The 22378-nt window shown below is 38.7% G+C and overlaps 1 protein-coding gene across 2 annotated transcripts in view; it reads left to right on the forward strand.

The window, feature by feature from the left end:
- The window catches only part of BICC1 (BicC family RNA binding protein 1), a 91365-nt gene that overhangs the window by 37910 nt on the left and 31077 nt on the right, over window positions 1-22378 (forward strand). Inside the window, exon 3 of one of the 2 annotated variants that reach the window (XM_042033554.1) lies at window positions 7803-7872. In XM_042033554.1, coding sequence (XP_041889488.1) covers window positions 7803-7872 — 70 coding nt within the window. Of the gene's footprint in view, window positions 1-7802; window positions 7873-22109; window positions 22267-22378 lie in introns of those variants that run through there. The other variant, XM_042033555.1, reaches the window with a different exon arrangement.

Genomic DNA, 22378 nt, shown 5'->3' on the forward strand with positions numbered 1-22378 from the left:
TATGCAATAGTTATTAATGAATGTGCATTACTTCTTATTTGTTTAGGAGGCTCTGGCAACAAAGGCAGCAAGGAAACTTCCTCAAGTCCTGTTTGCTTATCTGAGACAATAAAAGAGCTTGGTTTGCAACATCCTGTGTTTTCTCTTGTATCTTTGAAACATACCTGTTATGCTGATCTGGGACAAACCTAACTTTTGCAATATTCTTACATGTGAATATATTCACACAGTGTTGGTGTATGCATTTTGTAAGAATAGCTGGAATATTCTGATACAAATAAACCTATTTAAAAGCTAATTTTCTGTCTGCAGCAGGTCAGACTGAACACTGATCAGTCTTCCATTTTAATCTCTGAACATGAAATGTATTTAGAGCTTCAAATGCAAGGGGCTTAGGGCATTTTCTGGCATTAAAAATATTAATCATTGACCTGAGACTAAGATGTCTCAAGCTAATTATTATTCTTGTTCAGGAGTAACTTCTGAAGGGCTTTCCATGTGTCTTCAGCCATGACTATTCCCAAGCTGCTATTTGTAACTGTAGTTCCCCTAGGGCTGTATTTCCATTTCTGATGGCAACCACTCAGCTCTCGGTTTCTCCCCGTGTTATTTATCTTGGTGGTGAGACCTCGTGAGCTGGTGGTGATCAGACATTATCATGGGTCTTGTCTCTGTTTCAACCACAGGAGCAGTTTGGAGCTGCAGGAACTGGTTCCACACATTCCAGATTTCTGGGTGGAAATCAGTATCTGCACTAGCATTAAAATAACCTCTTGATGGAGAGCTTGGCTCATAGCATGAGACAAGGATATATTAAGGCCATACGTTTCCAGAGTTGGCTTCAAGTGCCTGGCTGGGATGGGAATGCTGGCATCCAATTTACATTGAGCTTCCTCTCATTTAGTTTCCCGGGAAGAGGAAGCAACTGCTTGGAGAGGGCAGTGTGGATTAGAGGGCTGAAAGAATGTCAGTGGAAGTTAACATTTGCAGGAAATCTTGGGATTGAAACATTTGTCTCCCTTTTGGCAAAACCCCACCCAGTGGAAAGGGGACTGTTTGGGTTGGATCAGTGTCTCTAAAAAGGTAAATCAAGAATGCTTACTTAACTTTTTGCTTGGTTCAGGCAGAGCTAAGTGGTGGGAAGGCTTCGGTTTTGTGGAAAATGGCATTTGTCCCATCTGCAGTATAGTGGCTGTTCTGCTAAAGTAATGGAGTAATTACAAGGATTTTTATTTTTTTCATTTCATCTCTAGTTTCCTCTGTGCTGCTTCTGTTACAATGGGTGCTGTCTTGAGATTTGACCTGTAATATGAAGTTTTAGTTGATAAAGTTCAACTTTATGCCACTTTATTGCTATACTTAACACTGTGCAAGATCTCTTGCGTTGTAAAGCAACAGAGAAGGAGTGGTTAAGTGGTTTGTCACCGTAGTCTCAGCTGAGGTGCTTGATGCTTTTAATTCTGAGAGTTAAACCCTCCCTTAAAATAGAGGAGGGATTTCCTTCTCAGAAATTTTTGTACATTTTACCTTGGGGGAAAAAAAAATTAATAAAGAGGAGACAAGTATGAGAATGATACAAGTCAAGAACATACACTGGGTTTCTGGCTTGTAAGGAACAGAATTGCTGATTTTGCTTTCAGAGAGGAGAGGTAGATGCATGTTGGTATTCTAACAGTGTTCTGTGGGGACTTCATTTTTCAGTGATACTTTTTCTTAGAATTTTTTTGTATTGTGTAAATTCTTAATGCTGTTCAGACAAATACTTTTATAGATCATTGTTTTGCATGCTTAAGTATTTTTTTTTTTTGGTTTTGACTATGCTTTGTCATTTATTTAAAACGAAAGTGTTACCTGTGACCTTTGACTAATATTTCCATTGAGAGTAAACAACACATTCAAATCAAGTGAAGGGCTTCACTGTTTCTTCATAGGTAAGAGCATTTGATTGATTGATTTTTACTCTCACTTAACTTTATTTGCTGTATTTGTTAAGTACAAAGATCTGTAAATGTTATTGTTGCAGAAGGTTCACTTAGTGCAGTTTTTGGATGCAGCAGCAATACTGCAATATTTGCTTAAACAAGACCCTTGTTTTAAGAATCATCTCAGTTCTTTTCAGGTGAAGTGAAGGTTAAAAAAGATGCAGTGTGCATATGCATACATGCATGTGTTCTCACCCCTTCTAGGCTAAAAATCCCTTACTGGAAAGGGAAACAATAAAAATTCCAAAGCCATAGCCACATAGGCAGCTTTCCCAATTCCATCTTTAGTGATTTAGGGCTTTTATGTGTAAACCTGAAAGTTTGAGTTGTAAAGGTGATGTTTTTTACTCTGCTGCCTTTATTGCTTTTCTATTTAATCTGTTCATTAGTATATGAGTTTTGATACCCATTGATCAAAACTATGAATAAATACGTTGCCTATGATGTTAACCTTGACCTCTCATTTTAGTTTCAAAACCTCTTCATCCTGCACATGCTTGCCTTAGCTCTTGATAAGGTCTTTAGGAATAGCTGTGAATACCTTGTGAAGATGGTGAATTTGTTGAGTCAGTAGGGGCTAGGATTAGTCCTTAACAACAAAACAGCCTGTTCAGTGCTCTGTGGAAGTCTGTCTGCACAAAAGTATTGGCCATGAGAAGTTGTAGGGAAGCATGTTGGTGTTTTGCTTAGCTTGACATGAAGCTGGGTAGCAGTATGCGAATGGGAAGCAGGCAAGTTTTCCTTCTATTCCCTTTTTATATGTCAATCAGAAACACTTTAATGTTTTTTGATAGTTATTTTAGCATTTAATAAAAACTTGAAATAAAAATCAGTGTAATAGAGGTGGACAACTGAGTAGGTGATGATCAATTTCCTGCAGTATTGAAGCAAATGACTTGCAGTGGACAAAAAAATATGTGAGAGTATTGATCCTTATCCACACTGCTTATTCCATAGGGTATCATCTAAAATAATGGCATATTACACTTTTCCTAGACAGGTGAAATTAGGGAAGGAGGACTAGCCAAGCAGTCACCTGCAGGTACTTTTCTGAAAATGGGTCTGGGTTTCTGACAGTTGGAGTATAAAATGGGAAAATCAGGAGCCCTGCCTTGAAGACACACAGGCACTCGTGTCCTTGGGTGTGGGAAAGCCCTGTTGTCCTACTGCTCCTTTCTGTACAGACACACAGCTGGAGTTTGGTGCTTGTCCTCCTCGTGCATCGTTGGGTTGTGTACTTTAAACAGTTCACACTTACATGTGTGCTATCAGTATTGACAGTCTAAAGTAAGAAAAAATTTGCTAAAGAATTCTCTGTGTTTTTTGGTTTTGATTTTGGATCTGATGTCACTCTGCATAGGGGATGAGGTTCTTTGCCATGCAGAAGCACGGGCTGGAAATTCTGGGTAGTGTAGTCTAGAATGTGTGGGGGCCTGGGGCCACGTGTCATTGCTGCTCCTCAGGAACAGGCCCTTGTCCTCACCTGCAGAATTAGTGCTAACACTGTGGAGTCAGGCTGTACTGTCTAACTTGGAGTAGTAGCTGTGACAAACAGTGAATTCTTGATTGGAATTCCTTATGGAGATCACCTCAGGGGAAAAGAAACCACAACAGGGCTTGGGATGTGAATCCATTGCTGTACCCAAATGTTGGCCAGACTTCCATAAGAGCTACATACTTGCACCAGGCCTTGGGCTAAGTTTTGTAATCTCTTATTTAACTCCTTGTTTTCCTCAAATTTCCTCACCAAATCAGTAGTACTTGATGCTGCCCCACTGATGTGCTCTGGCAATACAAGTGTTTCCTCTGGCCTCACCAGTTTTGGAGTTGGAACTCACAATGGGTAACTTCACACAACCCTCTTTTGTCTTGTTCTTCCTTCCCATCCTTGTTCTTGCCTTGCTTTCTCCTGCCCTCCAAACCAAAAAAAAACAAAAAACCATTAAATGTAATAATTCTGGTTCCAGCTACACCCATTGCTCTGTTCTTGCTGCCAAAAGTCATGTTCAGGGATTAGTCATCCTCTCAGATTGTGCTGCATCACCCCTTATGCATTGCAAGAGGAAGAGCTAAGGATCACCCCATGCAGAATGTCACTTGTCTGCTGTGACTCTTCCCATCAGGTCTTCTCCTGCTCCTATGGAAATATATATATTTAAAATTTCCATATAAGTTATATTCCATGATTCAAATAAACAGTAAGAATAAACTTGTTTATACAGCTGTTGGTGCATACAAGCCAAGGGGACTAAGACGACTTTTCTGAAAGCTGAAGAGGCAAGATGAGCACCTAAAGTCTGTGAAACCAAGTATTCAGAGTCTGGGCATAACAATTTTATGGTCTAAAGTGAGATTGTCTCTGAGGTACTTTTCCAGGTGGTATTGAAGTCCAAACTGATTTCATTTTTTTCTTTTCCCCACTTGTGTGGAAAAAGAATCTCACTTAAGGAGGGAAAGTGGGGAAGGAATTCAGGCTGGGAAATTGCAGAAACCCAGTAGTAGATACAGATTCCTGTCTGACCCATTTTTCCTTTCACTGGGATTAATAACTGAGCCAGAAAAGGCCAAGGTACCCAAATCCCAAAGGTGGAAAGGTCAGAAATAGGTAACTTACCAACACTAACTATAAAGAATAATACTTTGGTTTAATGTGCTTGCTTTAAATGAAGAAAGGTCTGTTATATATGTTGTTCTTGTTCATCTACTGTGTGTAAAGTATTTCCTTTGAATTCTGAAATACTTGTGGGCTTTGGGGGAGTTTTGGTTGGTTGGTTCTGTTGCATTCAGGACATTCCAGTTTCCATCCAAAATCAGCTAAACAAAAAATACAGCATAAAAAAAAAAAAAATCATTTCTTACTGTCTTAATGTAAAAACTCCCCAAAGTGCTTAAACTGTAAACTTTTCAAGCTGGAATACAAGGAAGCCAAAAGCTTGTCTTCCAGCTGCTTTACAGTTAGACTTTTTTTTGTCTTGAAGGCCCAATGATTTGCAACTAGAGCCAGTTTTTTTCAGGGTCAGAGTACAGTCTGATTTGTTTTGTTGGTGTCTTCCAGTGTTTTGTCCTCTTCTGTTTTTTCTCCACTGAGAATAGCTTACATATTTTGGCTCATAAACAATACAATTACACTTGGGGAAAGGGGAGGAAGGAAAGTTGTAGAAAGACAATTTCTTATGTTTTCCCTCATTTTGAGAAGAAGCTTGAGGTTATTTACTAGGATATTAAACCTTGCTGCCAGATATGCCTGATCCCTGTGGTCAGTTGATCCCTCAAGGCCAGGAGAGCACTGATTAGTACTCACTCTGTCTCTTATTTTATATGAAAATAAGGGAAGCTATGCAGAGGTGCTGTTCTGCAGAGATCATGAACTCTGAGTCATCCCTAGGCTGAATTTCCTCTAAATGTTATGTAACTCAAGTATTTATACAATTGGAACACATGCATTATAGCTGGAGTACTTGTGAGTTCTCTTTTTTTGTTCATATGAGAGCAGAACCCCTGTTTTCAGGGTATGGGGCATAACACTGAGCTTTCACTAGTAAAGCTGTTCCACTGCAACATGCACTTGAGGTTTTCATGGAATGATTCCAAATTTATTTCAGGAAAAAAAATCTTGGCACTTAAAACTGCCTGGGTTTGAATGGTAAAACTGAACAAAAAAGTTGATGCAACAGTGATCTACGGAGTTTTCAGTATCATCTTTACTTTCAAATTTAAGTGCTCTAGTAAAAGCTTAGTTCCTTGTTTTCTTTGTGGTGCTCTGCTGTTATAATAAATACAATACATAAATAGTAAATTAAATACAATAATGCTTTAAGAAGTAAGTGGTGTAATTTAATTTCTTTTTAAGAGTTCCTATGAAAGCCCTGGTTTATTGTAAAGTTAACAGCCTGGAGTTGAAAGCCAGCACAGACTGAGCATTTTGATACTTCAGCAAATGTACTTCATTTAAATGCATACTGACTTTTTTTTTTTTTTTTACTAAGACAGGAGATTAACTTGTCTTTGTAGTGACCAAACTAAGTTCTCTTTTGGGTCCAGTGTGGCAATTTTTAGCATTGCATTCTGCAAAGAGCTTAAGGATATTAGATAGCCAAATCTCAGTGGCTGGCAGTCAGACTGCTTTTCTTTTGAAGATCTCATATGCATCTTTCTCATATGCCCCCAGAATGTGCATCTCTGAAGTTGTGGGCTTTCCTTTTATTTTAGTTTAGCGTAAGAAACAGGGAGGATTTAATTTCTTTTAAGACTGAAGTCTCCAACCTTTATTGAGAGCGTAAAGGCCGGGTGAGATGTAACACTTGTCTTGAATGGCATGCATTCTTCTTCTATCTCCTCTCTTGTGGTTCCTTTCATGTTGGATCTTCTGTAACTCAGTCCTACACCATTCTTTGTTTTAGCATCTCCCTTTTCCTTTTAGCTAGTGCCTTCCAATTTTGTATGTATTTCACTGCCTGTTGCACAATTGAAAAAAAAAAAAACCCTGGCCCAAAGCCTATTATCAGAGACAAGTGAATTCTTTGAAATAGCTTTTTTCACATCTGGATTGAAAAATGGTGAAAAGTATATATATGTTTCTGGTAGAATTTCACCCTCCTGAAAATGTTTTATTTCAGCTGTAACTTATTATGCAATAGTTGCTGAAACTAAAAATATAGTATAATGAAGTCTGGCTGACGCTTTCAGTTTTTCCATATGGTGTACTAATCTGGAAATTGTTGTGTCCTTGGGATTTGGAGGTAGAAGATAAGAATTAAGAACTGTTAGAGAAATCTGCCTTAGTTCTGAATTACACTGTTATGGAAAACTTACTGGTATGGTAGCTGTTTTCTTAATGCATTAGTTCTCTTCTTGGAAGTGGCTTTGCTAATTATTTTGACATTTTAATTTTTTTCATTCCATCTCAAGTGGGATGAGAGGTATGAGCTCATCATGCTTGTTGGTGAGATCTCAATATAAAAGGGGAGTCCTTTAGTCTCAGTAGACATGCCCAGCATTTCTAGGAGCTGCATTTCCATTCATATATCTGAAGTCAACCAGTTCCTTCTCCTGTGTTACTACTAAATGGGTTTGTGAAGCGCTGTAGCTCTGTGCCAGGATGAAATTTCAGTACAATATGCCTGTAATAGGGCTGGTGGAATTTTCACTGAGCCAAAGGCAGCAACAGAATGAGAGTTGACACTGAGCTGAATGACTGCATGGTTTTCACAGTATAGGAGTGTGTGCACAGCTTTTCCCTGTTGGCTGGTTGGAGATGGACAGATAGGTTGCACACTGTGTCATAATAAATAAATGCTGTCAAATGCCTGCTCTGATCTGCTAAACAAAGAAGTAAAAATTCTGGAGTCTGGATAAGCTTATAATGAAAAGCTGCTTTTGGGTAAAGGTGAGGCAAATCAATATATCTTGACTTACAGAGACTTTGAAAGACTCGATTTAAATTTGATAGGCTTTACTTAAAAACCATTCTAAGGTAACCAAAGAAATATTTGTGTTGAATTGTAAAGGTCTGAAATTCCCTCTGAGATGGAAGTAGAGCCTGCTGTAGCTATTACAGGTCATTTGAACTTCACGGAAGCTGTTAAGCATCTTGGGTTTGCTCTGTGGAATTCTTTTGGATGATCAGAACTCAGCCACACTTATTGACAGATGAAAGTTCTCAGGAAAACCAGAGAAGCAGTTAATGGCTTGTGCTATTTAAAAGTAATAATAATCAACAGATTTAGAAATGGTAAACATCGTATTTTCAGAAAATGAACTTATGCCTTTGCAGGAGAAAAACAAAAACTTAATTTTTTGAAAATGCTTTCTTTTTAATAGATTATGGAAGAAACAAATACACAGATTGCTTGGCCATCAAAGTTGAAGATTGGAGCAAAATCGAAAAAAGGTATTTTATTTTGTTCTTACAAGGTGGGATTAGTTGTTGGAGTAGTAAAACTGCAGAATAAAGAATTGGATTTTTAGTCACACATCAATACTGGTCATCTGAAGTATTTTCATTTCAGTCTACTGTTTCTTATAGAAATTTCACATTGAAGTTATCTTGGCTTTATATAGGTGTTTGATATATAAAAGCCATTTTAAGGAGCTTGCAATTCTGTGGGTACTTTATTTAATCAATACTGTTGTACTTAATGTATTAAGCATGTGTGCCTTCTGCTGTATAATTCTGTATCTAATCAGAACAGTTTCTTTATTTTACAGCAGCCAAAGTTGGTGTTTCTGGTAACATTTTAGATGAGTGGGTGTTCTGTGTAGTTTTATGTTTGTTTCTGTAGAGTACAAAGATGAGTGTTGGCCAAGCCCAGCAGAGCAGTAAATACTCATTCTGTCCCTGACAGGGACAGCCTGCACGCTGTTTTGAGTTCTCCAAGAAACCTAAGTGGAGCTGTTTCTTAGGAATGACCAGTATTATGTTTTAAATTATGCTTCTTTTGGAAGTCCAGCCTATTCGTGTGAACTGAGTGTGCAGTCTGGAACATCTCTCTTTGAAATAAACCTTCTTGCTCTGTTCTTAAGGAGTCATAACTGTGACTGATTGAAAGCATCACTTAATTTGTCTTCTGCACAAAAAAATTAAATTGGGAGTGATTTTTAACGTTGCATATGTTTCTTCTGTTCAGGCTGATCCATATTAAATCCAAGAGCGTTAACTTCAGATAATTTCTCTGTTATGTACATAATGTATAGGTGGAGGTGTGGGTTAACCCTTAGAAAATGAATAACATCTCATGGGAAGAAAATTGATCTCTTTAGAAAGGTGCAGGATTAATAAAATTTTTATGGTGTAAAGTGAGATTGTCTCTGAAGTACTTTCCCACATGGTATTGAAGTCCAAATTGATTTCATTTTTTCTTATCCCCACTTGTGTGGAAAAAGATTCTCACTTAAGGGGGGAAAATTGGAGAAGGAATTAAGATTCGGAAAAATGCCAGTGTTATGTATGTAGGCATTAATATGTGGGACTAACATTTATAGCAATGCAAGAGTGACAAGGTCTCAGTGCAGACCTGAGGAGTTCTGTGTACTTTGTGCCTGAGGTGCAATGAATTGATGCACACCTAAAGCTCCTCAGGAAACTCAGGCATGAGAGTTTGTTTTTCTTCCAAGGACAGAAAAGAACATAAAGTGGTGCCTGCACAATTTTTTCCCTAATTTAAATGGACTTAGTTCTGAAGATGAAAAAGCATGTATGAAAGGCCAAGAAAAGAGGGGTAAGAGAGGGGTTTGGCTGGGTTTCTGCATTGATACTTGGAGATGCAGGTTTAAAGTAGATTAATTTAACCTCTTTATTGGTGACCTCAAGTGGAAGGTAACGTGGTGAAGCTCTATCAGTATATGGAACAAATTTGAATACTAAGGGAAATTAAACAGCTGAGAGTTACGAGCTGATAAAAATTGAGGAAAGGGAACACATACTACAGCTGGGCATACTGAGTGTATCTGCAGTGGGAATGATTATCCTGGAAAGTCTTCATGCCAAAAGAAACCTTAGATAGTGAGATAGTGATGGGCTGTAAGCTAGACATTTTAGCAATATGCTGTGCTATTAAAAAAAGTGTTTCAAATGCCTGTGGATTTCAGGGTGGCTGTAGAGTTCTTGTAGAGATTTGTACTCTGTGGCCAGCTCTGGTGTGCTAAGCTGTGTATATATACACCTAAGATAGTAAATTACAGCATGTGTACAAAGAACCCCCTTAACCCCGAGGTTCCTATTTCTTGTGAAATAAAGTGTAGTTTATATGTTCTGTTTACACTTAATACCAATTGTTTGCAATTCTGTAAGTTTCCATTTGCAGCTATGGCAGCTGTTTATATAGGGGGAAATATTCCAAGCGTTTAACATACTCTTAGCTTCACTTAATGACATTTGGTGATTGAGAGGAGAGTCTGCAACAAATAACTGGCCAGCTCTCTGGGGACTTGAACTCAGAACATGCTATCTCTGCCTGTCTCCCTGGCTGGGAACTGAGTGCCTGAGTCATTCCGTGAGGGAGCAGCATCTATGGGTGGACAGTGTTTTACCCCAGCCTTACACGGGGCCCGATCATAGTCAAGACATACCAGATTTTTCGTGTTATTTTGCGGTATAATTTGCCTGCAGTTTCAGCAGCTTTGCATTCTGTGTGTTGTGGCCTTAGGTCATTCACAGCTTTCCTCCAAATACAGGGGAAAAACAGTCTTTAGGAGAACATTTCTTTTCTTGCTGTAATATTGGTCAATCTGTCATGAAACGCTTAGGGCTTAATGTATCATTCTTCTCCCTGCTGTTGACAGTTTCTAATTAGACACCACTGATACTAAATCAATAAGGATACACCATGTTTTGTTTTGAATTGAAACACAAAGGTATTGAAATTTACAGCCAAGCTGTGCATAGTAAGGTTCAGCAAGGATACGAAGATTAAGTTCTGTAAAAGATGTGGAATCTTTCTTGATCTTGTAGAAAAAAATATGCTGTAATGAAGCTGAAGCACCAAGAGTAAATGACTTGTGAACTTCTGTATCGCTTTTCTGTTATATGGATTACAGCTTTTAAATTGAGGAGTCCAAAATGCTACCTAATAAGTATCATCATGGTAATTCATTAAGTTACATTTGATAAATATTTTCTGATTGTTTTTTTTGAATTGCGGAAGACTGATGTCTGAATTTAGCATAAGCAGATTTAAAAAATTTGCTCAATCATATTTATTATTTGAGTTTTCTAAAATACCTCAATGCAAAGCTAAATTTAAAAAAAACCAACCAAAACAATTATCAACTCTCAACAGTTTCATAAGAGCAAAACAGGAATTTCCTGGTTTTAATGAACACCAGATGCTGCAGCCTTGCTCTAGTGATGAGGAGGGTTAAAGTATTTTGAAATAAATGTTTAGAAAATACACAAACATATAAATCTTCTATAGCATCTTAAAGCAAGCCATTTGTTCAGGCTGGCACAGAGATCCCATAACATTGAAGATTTAGGGAGGGAAGTGAACAGTTTAAAGCACTTCATGGCTGATTCCATCAGTAATGAAAGAATTGGCACTGGCGTGGTTTGCTCTCCTTTGCGCTGGTGCTGTAGAGCTCGGGGTATACCAAAGCCTCATGGTCTGGAGGTCTGAGATCTCCTCCAGTCTGGTGAATTAAAGACCAGATTGAGAGAGAGTTACTTTTGCTCTCAACATGCTTTTTCATTGTGTTGTAGTTACTTCTCCTTAGGAATGCTGTTAATTGTCTTTTAAAGATTTATTCAGTGGTATAAAAGCATGAGTAGATTGCCAAATCCTAAATTGTCAGATACTGTAGTTCCACAAACACTTTCCAAACAGGCATAAACTCATGGGATTTTCCCTCTCTCTTCCCAAAATACTGACCTGTCTTGTTCTTGTTTCCAGCCCTTTCTGTGGGGCTGTCATTGGTGCTCTGATGGGGGACCAGGATGGCTTAAAATTAGCCGTGGATAACTCTTAATGTTGGAGAGGGGGAGTTCCTTGTGCATTTGCTAGCTGTTTGAACCCTAACTTTATGTGCTCATATGTTTCCCCATCTGTTTGTATGGATCTGGAATGCTTAATGCCTTGGGAGCAGGTGAATGTCATGTTACTCACCAGCAGAGCTTGTTGATGGGTATTGAAGCTATTTAGGAAATGGGTATATGGAAGTTCACATTTCACCTATGTTCCTTACTCCTTTTTATTTCCAAATTCTCCCTTCCCCAAACCCCTGTGTCCCTTTGTATTTCAACAGCCATAAAGATATTATGGGATATGTGTGTGCTCAGAATGCAGACAGCCTTGAAATAGCTTTTGGCTAACAGCCACCATAAGAATCCCTTCAGCTCCTGGAAACTTAGTGGCCCTAAGCAGGAAGATGTTCAGAGAGTTGGAGCAGGGAATATTTTGGGAAGTTAAAAAAGCTGGTAAGGGGAAATTCAAGATAAATTGAACTTAGAGAACAGGTATAGTTGTGGGGTCTCTTCCACCAGTCATTTTTAAAAAGGACTTCTCTTGCTCTTTTTTCTTCCTATTATTCCCATATTTTCATTCCTCTTCTATTTTCTTTAGTTGCCAGCTCTTTTTTATCTATATCATATCTTGAAGTTACCATCTTATATCTTTTCTTTCTCTCTTGAGCTGCTATTATTTTATTTCACCTCTTATTTGCTGTTTCTGGCTTTGTGGTCTTTTGTTTTGCTTTTTGTTTTTCTATTTTTCCTCTCTTATCACTGATGCGTTTTAAGTTGGTCAATAAAAATCTGGTCCATGTTCTGCTTGTACTTTTTTTCATCTGATTTTACTTTTTACTAATTCTTTCATATTTTCTAATAACTTTAAAAAATTTAAACTAGTTTCTGTTACCAAAACAATTCACTGGATGCCATTTTTCATTAGTCTATCTCAAACACAGGTACAGAGCATGTCAAATTCATATCCAAGGAGAATAGCAAGGCACATAGAGGTACTGAAGGCACTGGAAGGTAGGCAGCAATAACTAGAACAGGGTCCTGCTGGCATTCATTGCCTGGCAATTTGGTTTCACACTTTTTCATTAAACTTTGCCTTTTGCACCTTATCTTGCAAGCCAAGTGCAACTATTTCCCTCTTTGCATCCTAAGCTGCAAAGGTAATGTGCACAATGAAGTTAATAACTGTAATACCACACTTGAGGCAAGTAACTACAGAGAGACTTCAGCCAAGTTAGTAAAACCTCACTCTCATTTATTGGAATGTTGTTTAGGTACAAGGGAAGCACTTTGCCCGCTCCAGGAGGCACTGTGATAAAAGCTAGAGCCTCCTTTCTTGTTAAAACAAATGTCACTGCATAATGAACTCAAGGCCAAACTTGGATGTGAGTTACTGCCTTGGATATCTAGAGTAAGTTAAAATGTTTGTCATTTCAGACCTTTAAATCAACTTTCAGTTGTTTCCCAGTACTGTGATAGAAGCTGAAGTTTATATTTTCAGATGAAACAGGGAGGGAGAGAACAAAGAGCTGCGGCATCAGTCCATGCAGGCTTCTGAAAGTGTGCAAATAAAACACCAGGTTATTTATTCTTTTCCCTTAGGCTTTCTGACAAATCTTAAATCTGATTGTAGGCTTTTCAGATAATTTACTTTTCTTTTCAAAAAGACTTAATTTTCTCAACTCAGTTTTTCAATAGTCTTTTTTGAAAGGAGTGCAGACTGCTTTTAATGCTAAACCTCTAGCAGTAAAATATCCGAGGAGTGGTTAATACGTGAGCAGTTCAGAGCTGTGCCTGCCAGTTCAGCATCCCATGTGCGAGCACTTCATCATTTACACACGTGTTCCATGGAGGGATTACATCATTGCTTAAAGCATAAGTGCATCATAAGTTAGGCAATATTGCTCTTGGTACTGCAACTGAGCTGAATCCCACATTTGTACAACGGAGAGACTGGCATTCCTGAAACACAGTGCAAAAAAACCACCTCGGATTAATGGATGCAGGTAGGACTTTGTCAATGCTTCTGTCCAAACCCAGTATTTTGTTATAAAATATCAGTGGCAATGGAAGAGTTAATAACCCTGCACAGCACTGTTCTCTAGGAGTCACATGAGCTTTAAACAGCACTGTAACCTGTTGTAGTGTGTCTGGAAGTCTCTAGATTCTCCTTCCTGCCACAAAAACCCTCAGCCAACCAAAAACCACAACCCAAAAACTCCACCAAGCCAGAACACCCCTAAGCAAAGCAAAGGGCTCAGTGAGGCAGATGTTGAGAAACTTTGAGTAGAGTGAAAGGACTTGTGTAGCATCAAGTGGTTTTGAACCCTTCCTTCAGGAGATTCTTGTTACATTGATGGTATTTTATAGTAAATGCAAAGTTTAGGGGAATTAATAGATTTCTCTGCTTTCAATTATTGTTGGGATTGCCGAAATACATTCTTGTTACATTGATGGTATTTTATAGTAAATGCAAAGTTTAGGGGAATTAATAGATTTCTCTGCTTTCAATTATTGTTGGGATTGCCGAAATACTGAGAGGATTTTGGTCTATGCCACTAAATTTACATTACGCACTTAATCTTTCTCTAAATACCAGGTGGCTTGGTGTTCTTTGGAGGCTGGCATGTCTGCAAAGTGCAGTTATATAACCTGAAATTTTCCCTAAGAAATTGGCCAAGTCTGAGTTCAGTCAAATAAGCATAAATGCAACTAAAAATTGCCTAATAGTTTAGGCTATCTGCTTCTTTGTCTTATGTAACTCCTAAGTAGATGTGCTCTATGTGGTTTTGTGCATATCTTCACTGAAGGAATAGTGAAGAGTTGGAACAGGGAAATGGTGGAGCTGCTGAAATGTTCAAAAAAACAAGTACTCCTGGCACTCACTGCCATGGTTTAGCTGACAAGGTGGTGTTCAGTCAAAGGCTGGGCTTGATGATCTTGGAGGTCTTTTCCAACCTTAAAGATCCTGTGATTCTATATAGAATAATGACTGTTAAGTTTCCTTTATTTTTTAGGTCTTTGGTGTTTTCCTTTTCTTTAAGGCTTTACATCTATGTTCCTCCTTCTTAATATAGTTGCAGCCATAACAGAGGTTTTAAGTGTTTTCCTTAAACAATTTCCCTATTCTGGGCTGAAGAGACATTAGTTAATTTTTTCCCTTTTTCACAATGCATATATATTGTGCCTGATTTTAATTTTGTTAAAAAGTGATTTGGAACTAGCTGTATTGTGAAAAAACTCCAGAAATTAAGTACTGTATATTTCAGAGACGATTTAAGTTGCATGAAAGCATTTTCTTACAGAAGCTACTTTTCTTAGTTACACTTGATTTGATCTTAATTCTTTAAATATAGAAGTGAATCCTGCTACTTTTCCAAAGACTACCCCCATGTAAATTGTGGGGTAAAAGTATTCATGTGAATAGGATTTACAAGTCTTCCTATAATTTCATTCACTTCTAAAATTGCAATCTCTTCATTTGTAGCCATATGTAACCTCTGAAAGTACATAAAAATGTCATGAATAGTACAAAACAACTTCATGTGCTAGAATTGCTTGTGTGCCTGCCACTACTTATCTGTGTTGCTGATTTATCAATTTTAAAGAAAAAAACACTCTTTACTGTAAGTTACTGTAAAAGCAATTGATAATATATGTTTCTGTAAATGCAACAATGTGCTGAGTTTTATTTTGCAAGTCAGTCTTAAATGCTGAATGAGCCTCACCTGAGAAGGTCACACAGCATCCCAGGGACTACCAAATGCTTCAGAGCTGTTAATGAAACAAGGACTCTAACAGTAGTTTTACATAGTTCAGGTCAGCTCCTGCTCTTGACCTACTTTCGAATCTTTGTGTGCTGTTTCTAGTGACATTAATTGTGGCTTCTGCTGTTCTCACAAAAAAACCCCAAAACAACCGAAAACCAAAACGATGGAGTAAATGTGGGATATAATCAACTAATTTTCCTACCTTAAATTCAGTGCTATGAATAGCCACTTAATTGGTTTAGAGCCTTAAGCTCCAATTTAAAAAAAAGGGCGTGAGGGAATTAATCAGGCCCTTGGAGATCTGCAGTGATAATGTGGAGTTTTTCTGACAAACTTGAGTTTCTCACCCACTAAGATGCTTTTGAAAATTGTGCCAACTGTCCTGAAAGGCTGTACCCTAACTGTTGGTAGGAGCCTAAAAAGTATGGAGTGATTACTCTTCCTGTTCTGTGGCCTTTAGCTAGGGATGTAGAGTGATGCAGAGAGGAGAGCACCTAAACTTTTGAAGTTCCTGGATGGTTAAGCACTTTCAAACAGAGGTAACTTTTGTATTGGTTCACGATCAAGGTTTAATTTGTTTAGTCTCAGCACTGATCTCAGTGTGCAGATCAATGGAAGTGGGGGCTCAAATTGGCCAAAGTCATCCTACAGAGTTATTTTTGCAGAGAAGGTAATATGCTTTATCCCAGCTGGAACTCTGCTGGCAGCTCAGTGGCTGCTGCTGCTCCAAGGTCTAGGCCCTAACAGAGCTGTTGGGTGCTTCCCTTGTTCATGTGGATCTCCACCCTTAGAGGCAGGGAAATAGTCCCCTGTCCATAACTGCTGCAGTGGGATGAGGAAGGTGGTGGTTTGGGGACTCTGCTGTGGGCACCTGTTCCCTCAGGAGAGGAACTTTTCACCTGGTTACACAGAGGGCAACAGAAAGGTGCTGTAAATGAGCTCTTGAATTTACTTCATGAGTCTTTCCCATCTGTAAGCAGAAAGGGATCCCAGAGCACCAGTTTGAGACAATTCCATGTGATGGCAGTGGGCACAATGGTTTTTGATCACCAGACCCCAGGACAGCCTCATTCCATATTCTGTGAATAACAAAGGTGCACTCATGCGTGCCTTTTCCAAGCACTTGGAAAGGCAAGGCTGGTAACTACTTCTGCTAGAAATGAAATCAGGGGAGACGGAATTGTTTTCACTGCTGGCAAACAGCACAATTGTGGTCTTCTCTCCCTCTCCTGTCATGTGCATGCTTACAGCCTGTCCCCTGCCTCCATAGCTCCCTGCTAGGCAGCTCAGCCCTGCAGCCTGGCATGCCCTGGTGCCAGTCCCACTGATGCAGGGGGCATTCAGGGCTGCTGGGTTGTGGGGGCCAGTGCTCTTTTGTCAGCAGAATTTTTCCTAAAGCTGTTTAGTTTTGGTTCCCAAGGTATAAAGTTGTGGGTCTGACTTTATACCAGTTCAGTAAAGGTTTTCTTAAAAATCTTGGCATTTAAATGCCTTTTCCTTGTTGGTGCCATGACAACAAAACCATTGGTTTGGGTATTCTGTGTCAGCTCTCTCCGAGTGCAGCAGAATTCCCTTGCAGCTCTTATTTGGTCTCACTAAAAACAGGAAAAAAGATTCACCCTGTTATGCAATTATGCACCTAATAACTATGTATATAAGTAGATTTTTAAAAAATATATGCTCATATCTTAAAAGTAGGTGAATTGCACATATGATTCTGCAATGGAATTGAAAGTTACTCATGCCAGGAGATAAAGGGTGCTCAGTAATGTTTCTTGAGAATGCTGGCAGGATTTGGGGTGGGGGGAGTAAGATGGTTTCTTATCTATGCAGTTGCTTCATAAAATAAAATTTCAGTCAGATCTGGTACATGGTCTGGGAAATTACAAGTTTTTTCTGTTCCTTAGAATGGCATTAAACTTATTTTTGTGCTTGACCTTGTTACAGTAAAACTAATGCTATTTGCATTACTCTAGTACTTTTTCCTTTAGAGAAGGGATTGTTCATCCTCTTGAGTATTTTTCATGAGAGAAGATGAGCCCTTGGTGTCAAGTGTCCATAGTACATTTTTGGTCTTTTATCACCATGTACTTTTTCCTGGGTTTGGTTGAAAAAGTGTTAAGAAAGGTCAAGTGTCATGTTTCATCTCCTTTTAAGTATAACATATTCTTGCTTCCATGTGTTTAAATCCTAATGGTTGAGAAGGCTTAGAGGGATGTTGGGAAGTTCTTGCTGCCAAAATAATGCATTACTGTGTGCAAATATCTGACACTAATATGAATAACTGAGGGTGATAATTTCAACGCACCAGTTATGCATTAAGCATTGTTCAGTGAGTGGCAGTGATATGTCAGGTTAGTAAACATGATTTGAATTTTTGCTTTGATTTGGAACAAAAAATGGCTTGAGTGGAGGAGGTCAGAACCCTCCAGTGCTCAAAAGCATAGAGAAACTAAGATGCATAACAGAAATCTTCTTAAGAGTCTTGTCACGGTTTGGAGAGGAAAAAAAAAATCATATGTCCTTGAATATTACTGGTGAGAACACTACATTTTTATACTTTGAAGCAATGATACCTAATGTGTGATATTCTGTAGCTGACCAAAAAAATTAAGAGTCTTTCCAGTTTGTTGATATGATGTTTCTGTAGCTGCCATCCCCGAAGAGGCTTTCCTGGGGACAGGAGCACTTGCAGGTAGGGCTGGCTACTGCATTCCCCTCTCCAACCCTGATCAGGTCCTAGAAACCTTCTGGAATTACAGTGTATGTGAGTATCATCCTCTCCCGGTGAATCTGATGTATTACAAATAAAATTTTGATATTTTTGTGTAATTACTTTGATTTCAAGCATTCTTTATATTGTGCATTCTAAATATAGACAGAGTCTGTGCCAAAGACCAAGTGCAAACTTACAAAACCATCATTGATAGAAATTCTCTTTAATGACTTCCTCTGGAAACTGTAATTTGAATCATATGATTTTTCTGAAATAGCAGCAGGAGGGAATATCTGAAAAATGGCTGTAATACAGTTCTCTGAATTTTAAGCTTTTCATCTGTATGAACTTAACCTTGTATAAAACTTTCTGGTCATTTCATTCTTTGATTATTTGGCAAGACTAACATTTTCTGTAAAGCAAGTCAGATCTAAAGAGAACAAAATCCAGGGCATAGCTAGTGTTCTGGTGACTTTTTTTCTTCTTGGTCCAGATCTTTAATGTTTAAAAAATATTTGTGTTTTTATGGTAAATGTTTGTTGAGCACTCCGGTAGTTTTGGCTTTGGAATTGGGTTAGTTTAACTAGCAAGACCAAAACCGTCTGGCAGAGCTTACCAACCAAGGCCAGTCACAGAGAGCTGCTGGCAACATCTTCTCCTTGTATTAACTCCAGTGAAAGGGAAAGGCAAATGAGCTCTTGTTAGTGGGAACAAAGCTGTGGGAAAGGACAAAGTTGGGAATGAAGTGGAATGGGGAAAGTGAGAGACATGGAGAGGAAATGAGAGGTTGATGAGGAGACTGAAGCCAGTTGGAAAGAAGTAAGTGGGATGGCAGGAAATGTGAGAATAGAGTGAGAGTCTTGAAAGAAATGAGGGTTTTGCAAGAATAGAATAATAAAGAGTTAGTGACAAAGGTGGTGTAGAGATAATGGGAAAACAGATGGGATGTGCAAAAGAGGAAGATGTTGTGGAAGGATTGGGTGAAAATGTATATTCCAAAAAGTGGAGAGGAGGATTGTGTTCAGAGGTGTCTGGCATGAACTCCCGATACATATCCTAGTCTTGGAAATTGAATCAAACACAATTCTGAGGTTTTTACTTCATTAATATCCTAGGGAAAAGCTGGTAAATACCACAGTATTGATGTGTACTTTCATTGCTGTCCTAGACCAGTGATTCAGTGTCTAATATGTCACTACTCCCATCTGAGGTCTTTGTGCAGCTTCCATAAAGATGTAGTTTTGATGGCTGCAATTTAAATTTGTTAAACATTTAACAGATGTCTTGTCTTGTGTCAAAACATACATGTGACTTAAAATACCAGGAATTCAAAACATGAATTTCTGGTCCATGGGAGCTGAGGATATTGGCAATTTCTACTAAAAAATCACACAACAGAATTAGAATGTGTGCAAGTAAACCAAGATGGCAATAAAAAGGATTAATTTTGAGTGCAGCTTTCATCTAGCTGATGGGATTTGTGTCCAGTGCAATGTCAAATAATGTAAACATTGTTTTGCAGTGCTGGAGGAGAGTAGTGGCCAAGAAAGTAAGCTGAGAAAATACTGGGCTTCAGGAAAGTGCAAGCTGTTTTGTGAAATTGGCTTAAAGTACTCTAATGCCAAACAGCTCCCACTGAGATTTCCAGCAGTAAATTTGTAGCTATACATGTGCAAAATGCATTCCTGTGTACAGTTCCCCTCTCCTGCTCCTACTGCTCTGAGTGCAGTGAGCAGTAAAGCTCATATTCAGCTCTCCTGCCTCTGGGTGCTGTCATGTGGAGGGTTGCAAAGGTGAATTGGTGCTCATGGGTGCACATTTGGTCACATCAAAGAAATCTGAATTGTCAGATTGAACATGTGCTTTCTCTGAGGGGAAAGAATAATGAAAGTGGCTATTTGGGTGCAGTATCCTTTTATTTTCTTGTGGATTTGCTTACTGAAGGATGTTGCAAGAAGGGATACCTGTAGAAAAACTATGACAGTGCACATGGGTGCATTTGGGAGGGGAGCAGATTTTGGATTCCATAAGTAAAGATGGAGTTAGTTCCAGAGTGATGGGGTTGGAAGAAAAATAAACCAAAAGAAACTACTATAGAGAAGGCCATTTATAGCATGAATTATTGGTAAAATGCCAGACAAAGATAAGAAAGCTATGGCAAAATGGGTTATGCTTTTAATCAGCTGACTCATGATATTGAAAATTACTTCTCAGCAGTATAAGCAGCAATATCAGCCCAAACGGAGAAATTGTCAAGAAGTAAGAGACTCTTGGCCATTAATTCTTTTTTTCTTGTCTCCCTAATGTACAATGACAGACACAGATATTTTTTGCATTTTTTCTTTTTCTTCATCTCCTGTTAATTTTGCAAATAAAACTTTAACCCCAGTCATTGCCAGCAGCAGCTGAAAATGAACATCTGCTAACTTAGATTTGAGTGCCTAAATTGCAGCTCCTAAAGCTATGTCTGCAAGTGGCACCCTTTGCTGTTCTGTTCTCATCTCCTGGTAGGGAAAAGATATGAGCAAGAGCTGTGAGGAGAAGTGATGCTCTTCACTTCCTGATATTAAGATGAATTTTTGTCTTGCTGACCTCTTTCAATTGCCAGTGCCTTAATCAGCCTAATGATGCAGCTTTTCTTTTTGATTTTGTTTGTTTGTTTTTTGCATGGGCAGGCTAAAGGTCATCCAGAGAGTGAGGTGTGTGAGACCATAGCTGCTTACTAAAATGTTGACAAAAACCTATGCCCAGCGCTGGCATTCAAGAGTTAGACTGGTGTGGTGGAGTATGGGGAGTGTTAGGTCATACTTTAGTTTCTCTCAAGCAATTCTCTGGTTTTTAAGTCTAGTGTTTGCTGGTAATTTTTGAAGCGGCTCTCATGCCTGGGATAATACACAAATATTTACAAAACTCCTTTGTTTTAATGCTGGTTGAAATTTACCCAAGTGAAATCAGTTGAAGGCAACTTTTTGAATATGATATAAATGTATTATTGATTGAATTATCACTTTTTAGGGTTTTTTTTGTCGTACTCATGAGCTAGAATTTGATTTTGCTGCAGTTAATGGAAAACTTGTCTTCTCCCACAAGTATTTAGACAGCTAAACTGTGGGGACAATTTTCAGCTGACTTACATTGTTTGTCCACAACAGTTTCTCTACACTTTCCTGGTTCAAATTGGTGGGACATGAAATATTTGTAGGAGATGCTGGAAAGGGGATGTAATTAATTTTTTTCTATATTGAAGCAGTTACTGGGAAACTGACACTAGGATTTTTTTTTTTTTTCCCCTTCCAAATGTGGAGGTAGAACTTGAAAGAATGATGATTTTCTGTGATTTTTCTCAGCATTTCAAATGAAACAACACTATCACCGTTTTTCTGAGCGGACATATTCTCTGTCTGGAGGCACAAACTTCCTGTGCCTCACTCTCTTCTAGTCTGTTTTTTTTTTTTTTTATAATTTGCCAAGAGTGACTGTATTTGCATATTTTGCCATTTGAAATGCGTGCATGCACATGAATTACCCTGTTTTTCTTTGGCCAGTGGCTTCTCTTCTCAGGGTGAGATGTAAAGGTGGAAAAATTCTGCTGTTTTCTGTGCTTGTGATGTTTGGCTTGTGAATATTTTGAGGGGAAAGCATCTCTTTAGTTTAAATACTTCTCCAAGTATTCACTTTGGGTACTCGCTGCTAAGTTAGCTAATTAACCTACAGAGTAGCTGTTACAGATGAAGGATTGCTTCCCCCAAGGCAACTTTGTAAATGGTCAATAATTTCTGTAATGTGTTGCTGAGGCAATCAGTCCGTAATTGACTTAGAGATTTAAAGTGAGTCTCTTGCTGACATTGTGTTTATTGTTTGGAGTGCCAGATTAATTACAGCATGTATTGTAGTTGCTGTATTATGACCTCCATCTGCTTTTTATTAACTTTCTCTGCAAATGAGAAACTGTCAGTGCATACTGTTTCTTACATTCTGAAGAAAAATTCCCCCAAACCCCACAACTGTGTACTTTAAAAATTAAAGAACCGTTGTGTTGAGATCACAAGTTTGTTTATTTCTTTTGTTTCTGGAGCAGCTGACTCAAGCACAGATGACTCCTCCCTGTTTTGCAATAAATAAATGGACAGAAAGACCATCCCAGGCCATTTGAAACTCGGCCACAGGAGTTGGTGTTGGTTCTCTCTGATCCGAGCAGTTAGACACGCACAAATCCGCAGCATCCCTCGTGCCAGCAGCTGGCAGCAAATCCCTCATTTACTGGAGTCACTTCTCCGAGCCTCCAGCCTGCTGCCACTTCAGCAGACAGCCCCGGCCATTAATTCTCCGCGCTTCGCCTGCGGGGTAGGTGACAGGCGAGAAGGCTTTGGAAGAAAGTCACATTTGCTTCAGCCTTTTATCTCGTTTGTGCTCGTCTTGCCAGTGTTTCTGTGCTCGGGGTGTGTGTGCCTGCAGC

This window comes from Corvus kubaryi, unplaced genomic scaffold (assembly GCF_017639235.1).
Source record: "Corvus kubaryi isolate FWS band 111438036 unplaced genomic scaffold, C.kubaryi_AGA036_p1.0 37357, whole genome shotgun sequence".
NCBI lineage: Eukaryota > Metazoa > Chordata > Aves > Passeriformes > Corvidae > Corvus > Corvus kubaryi.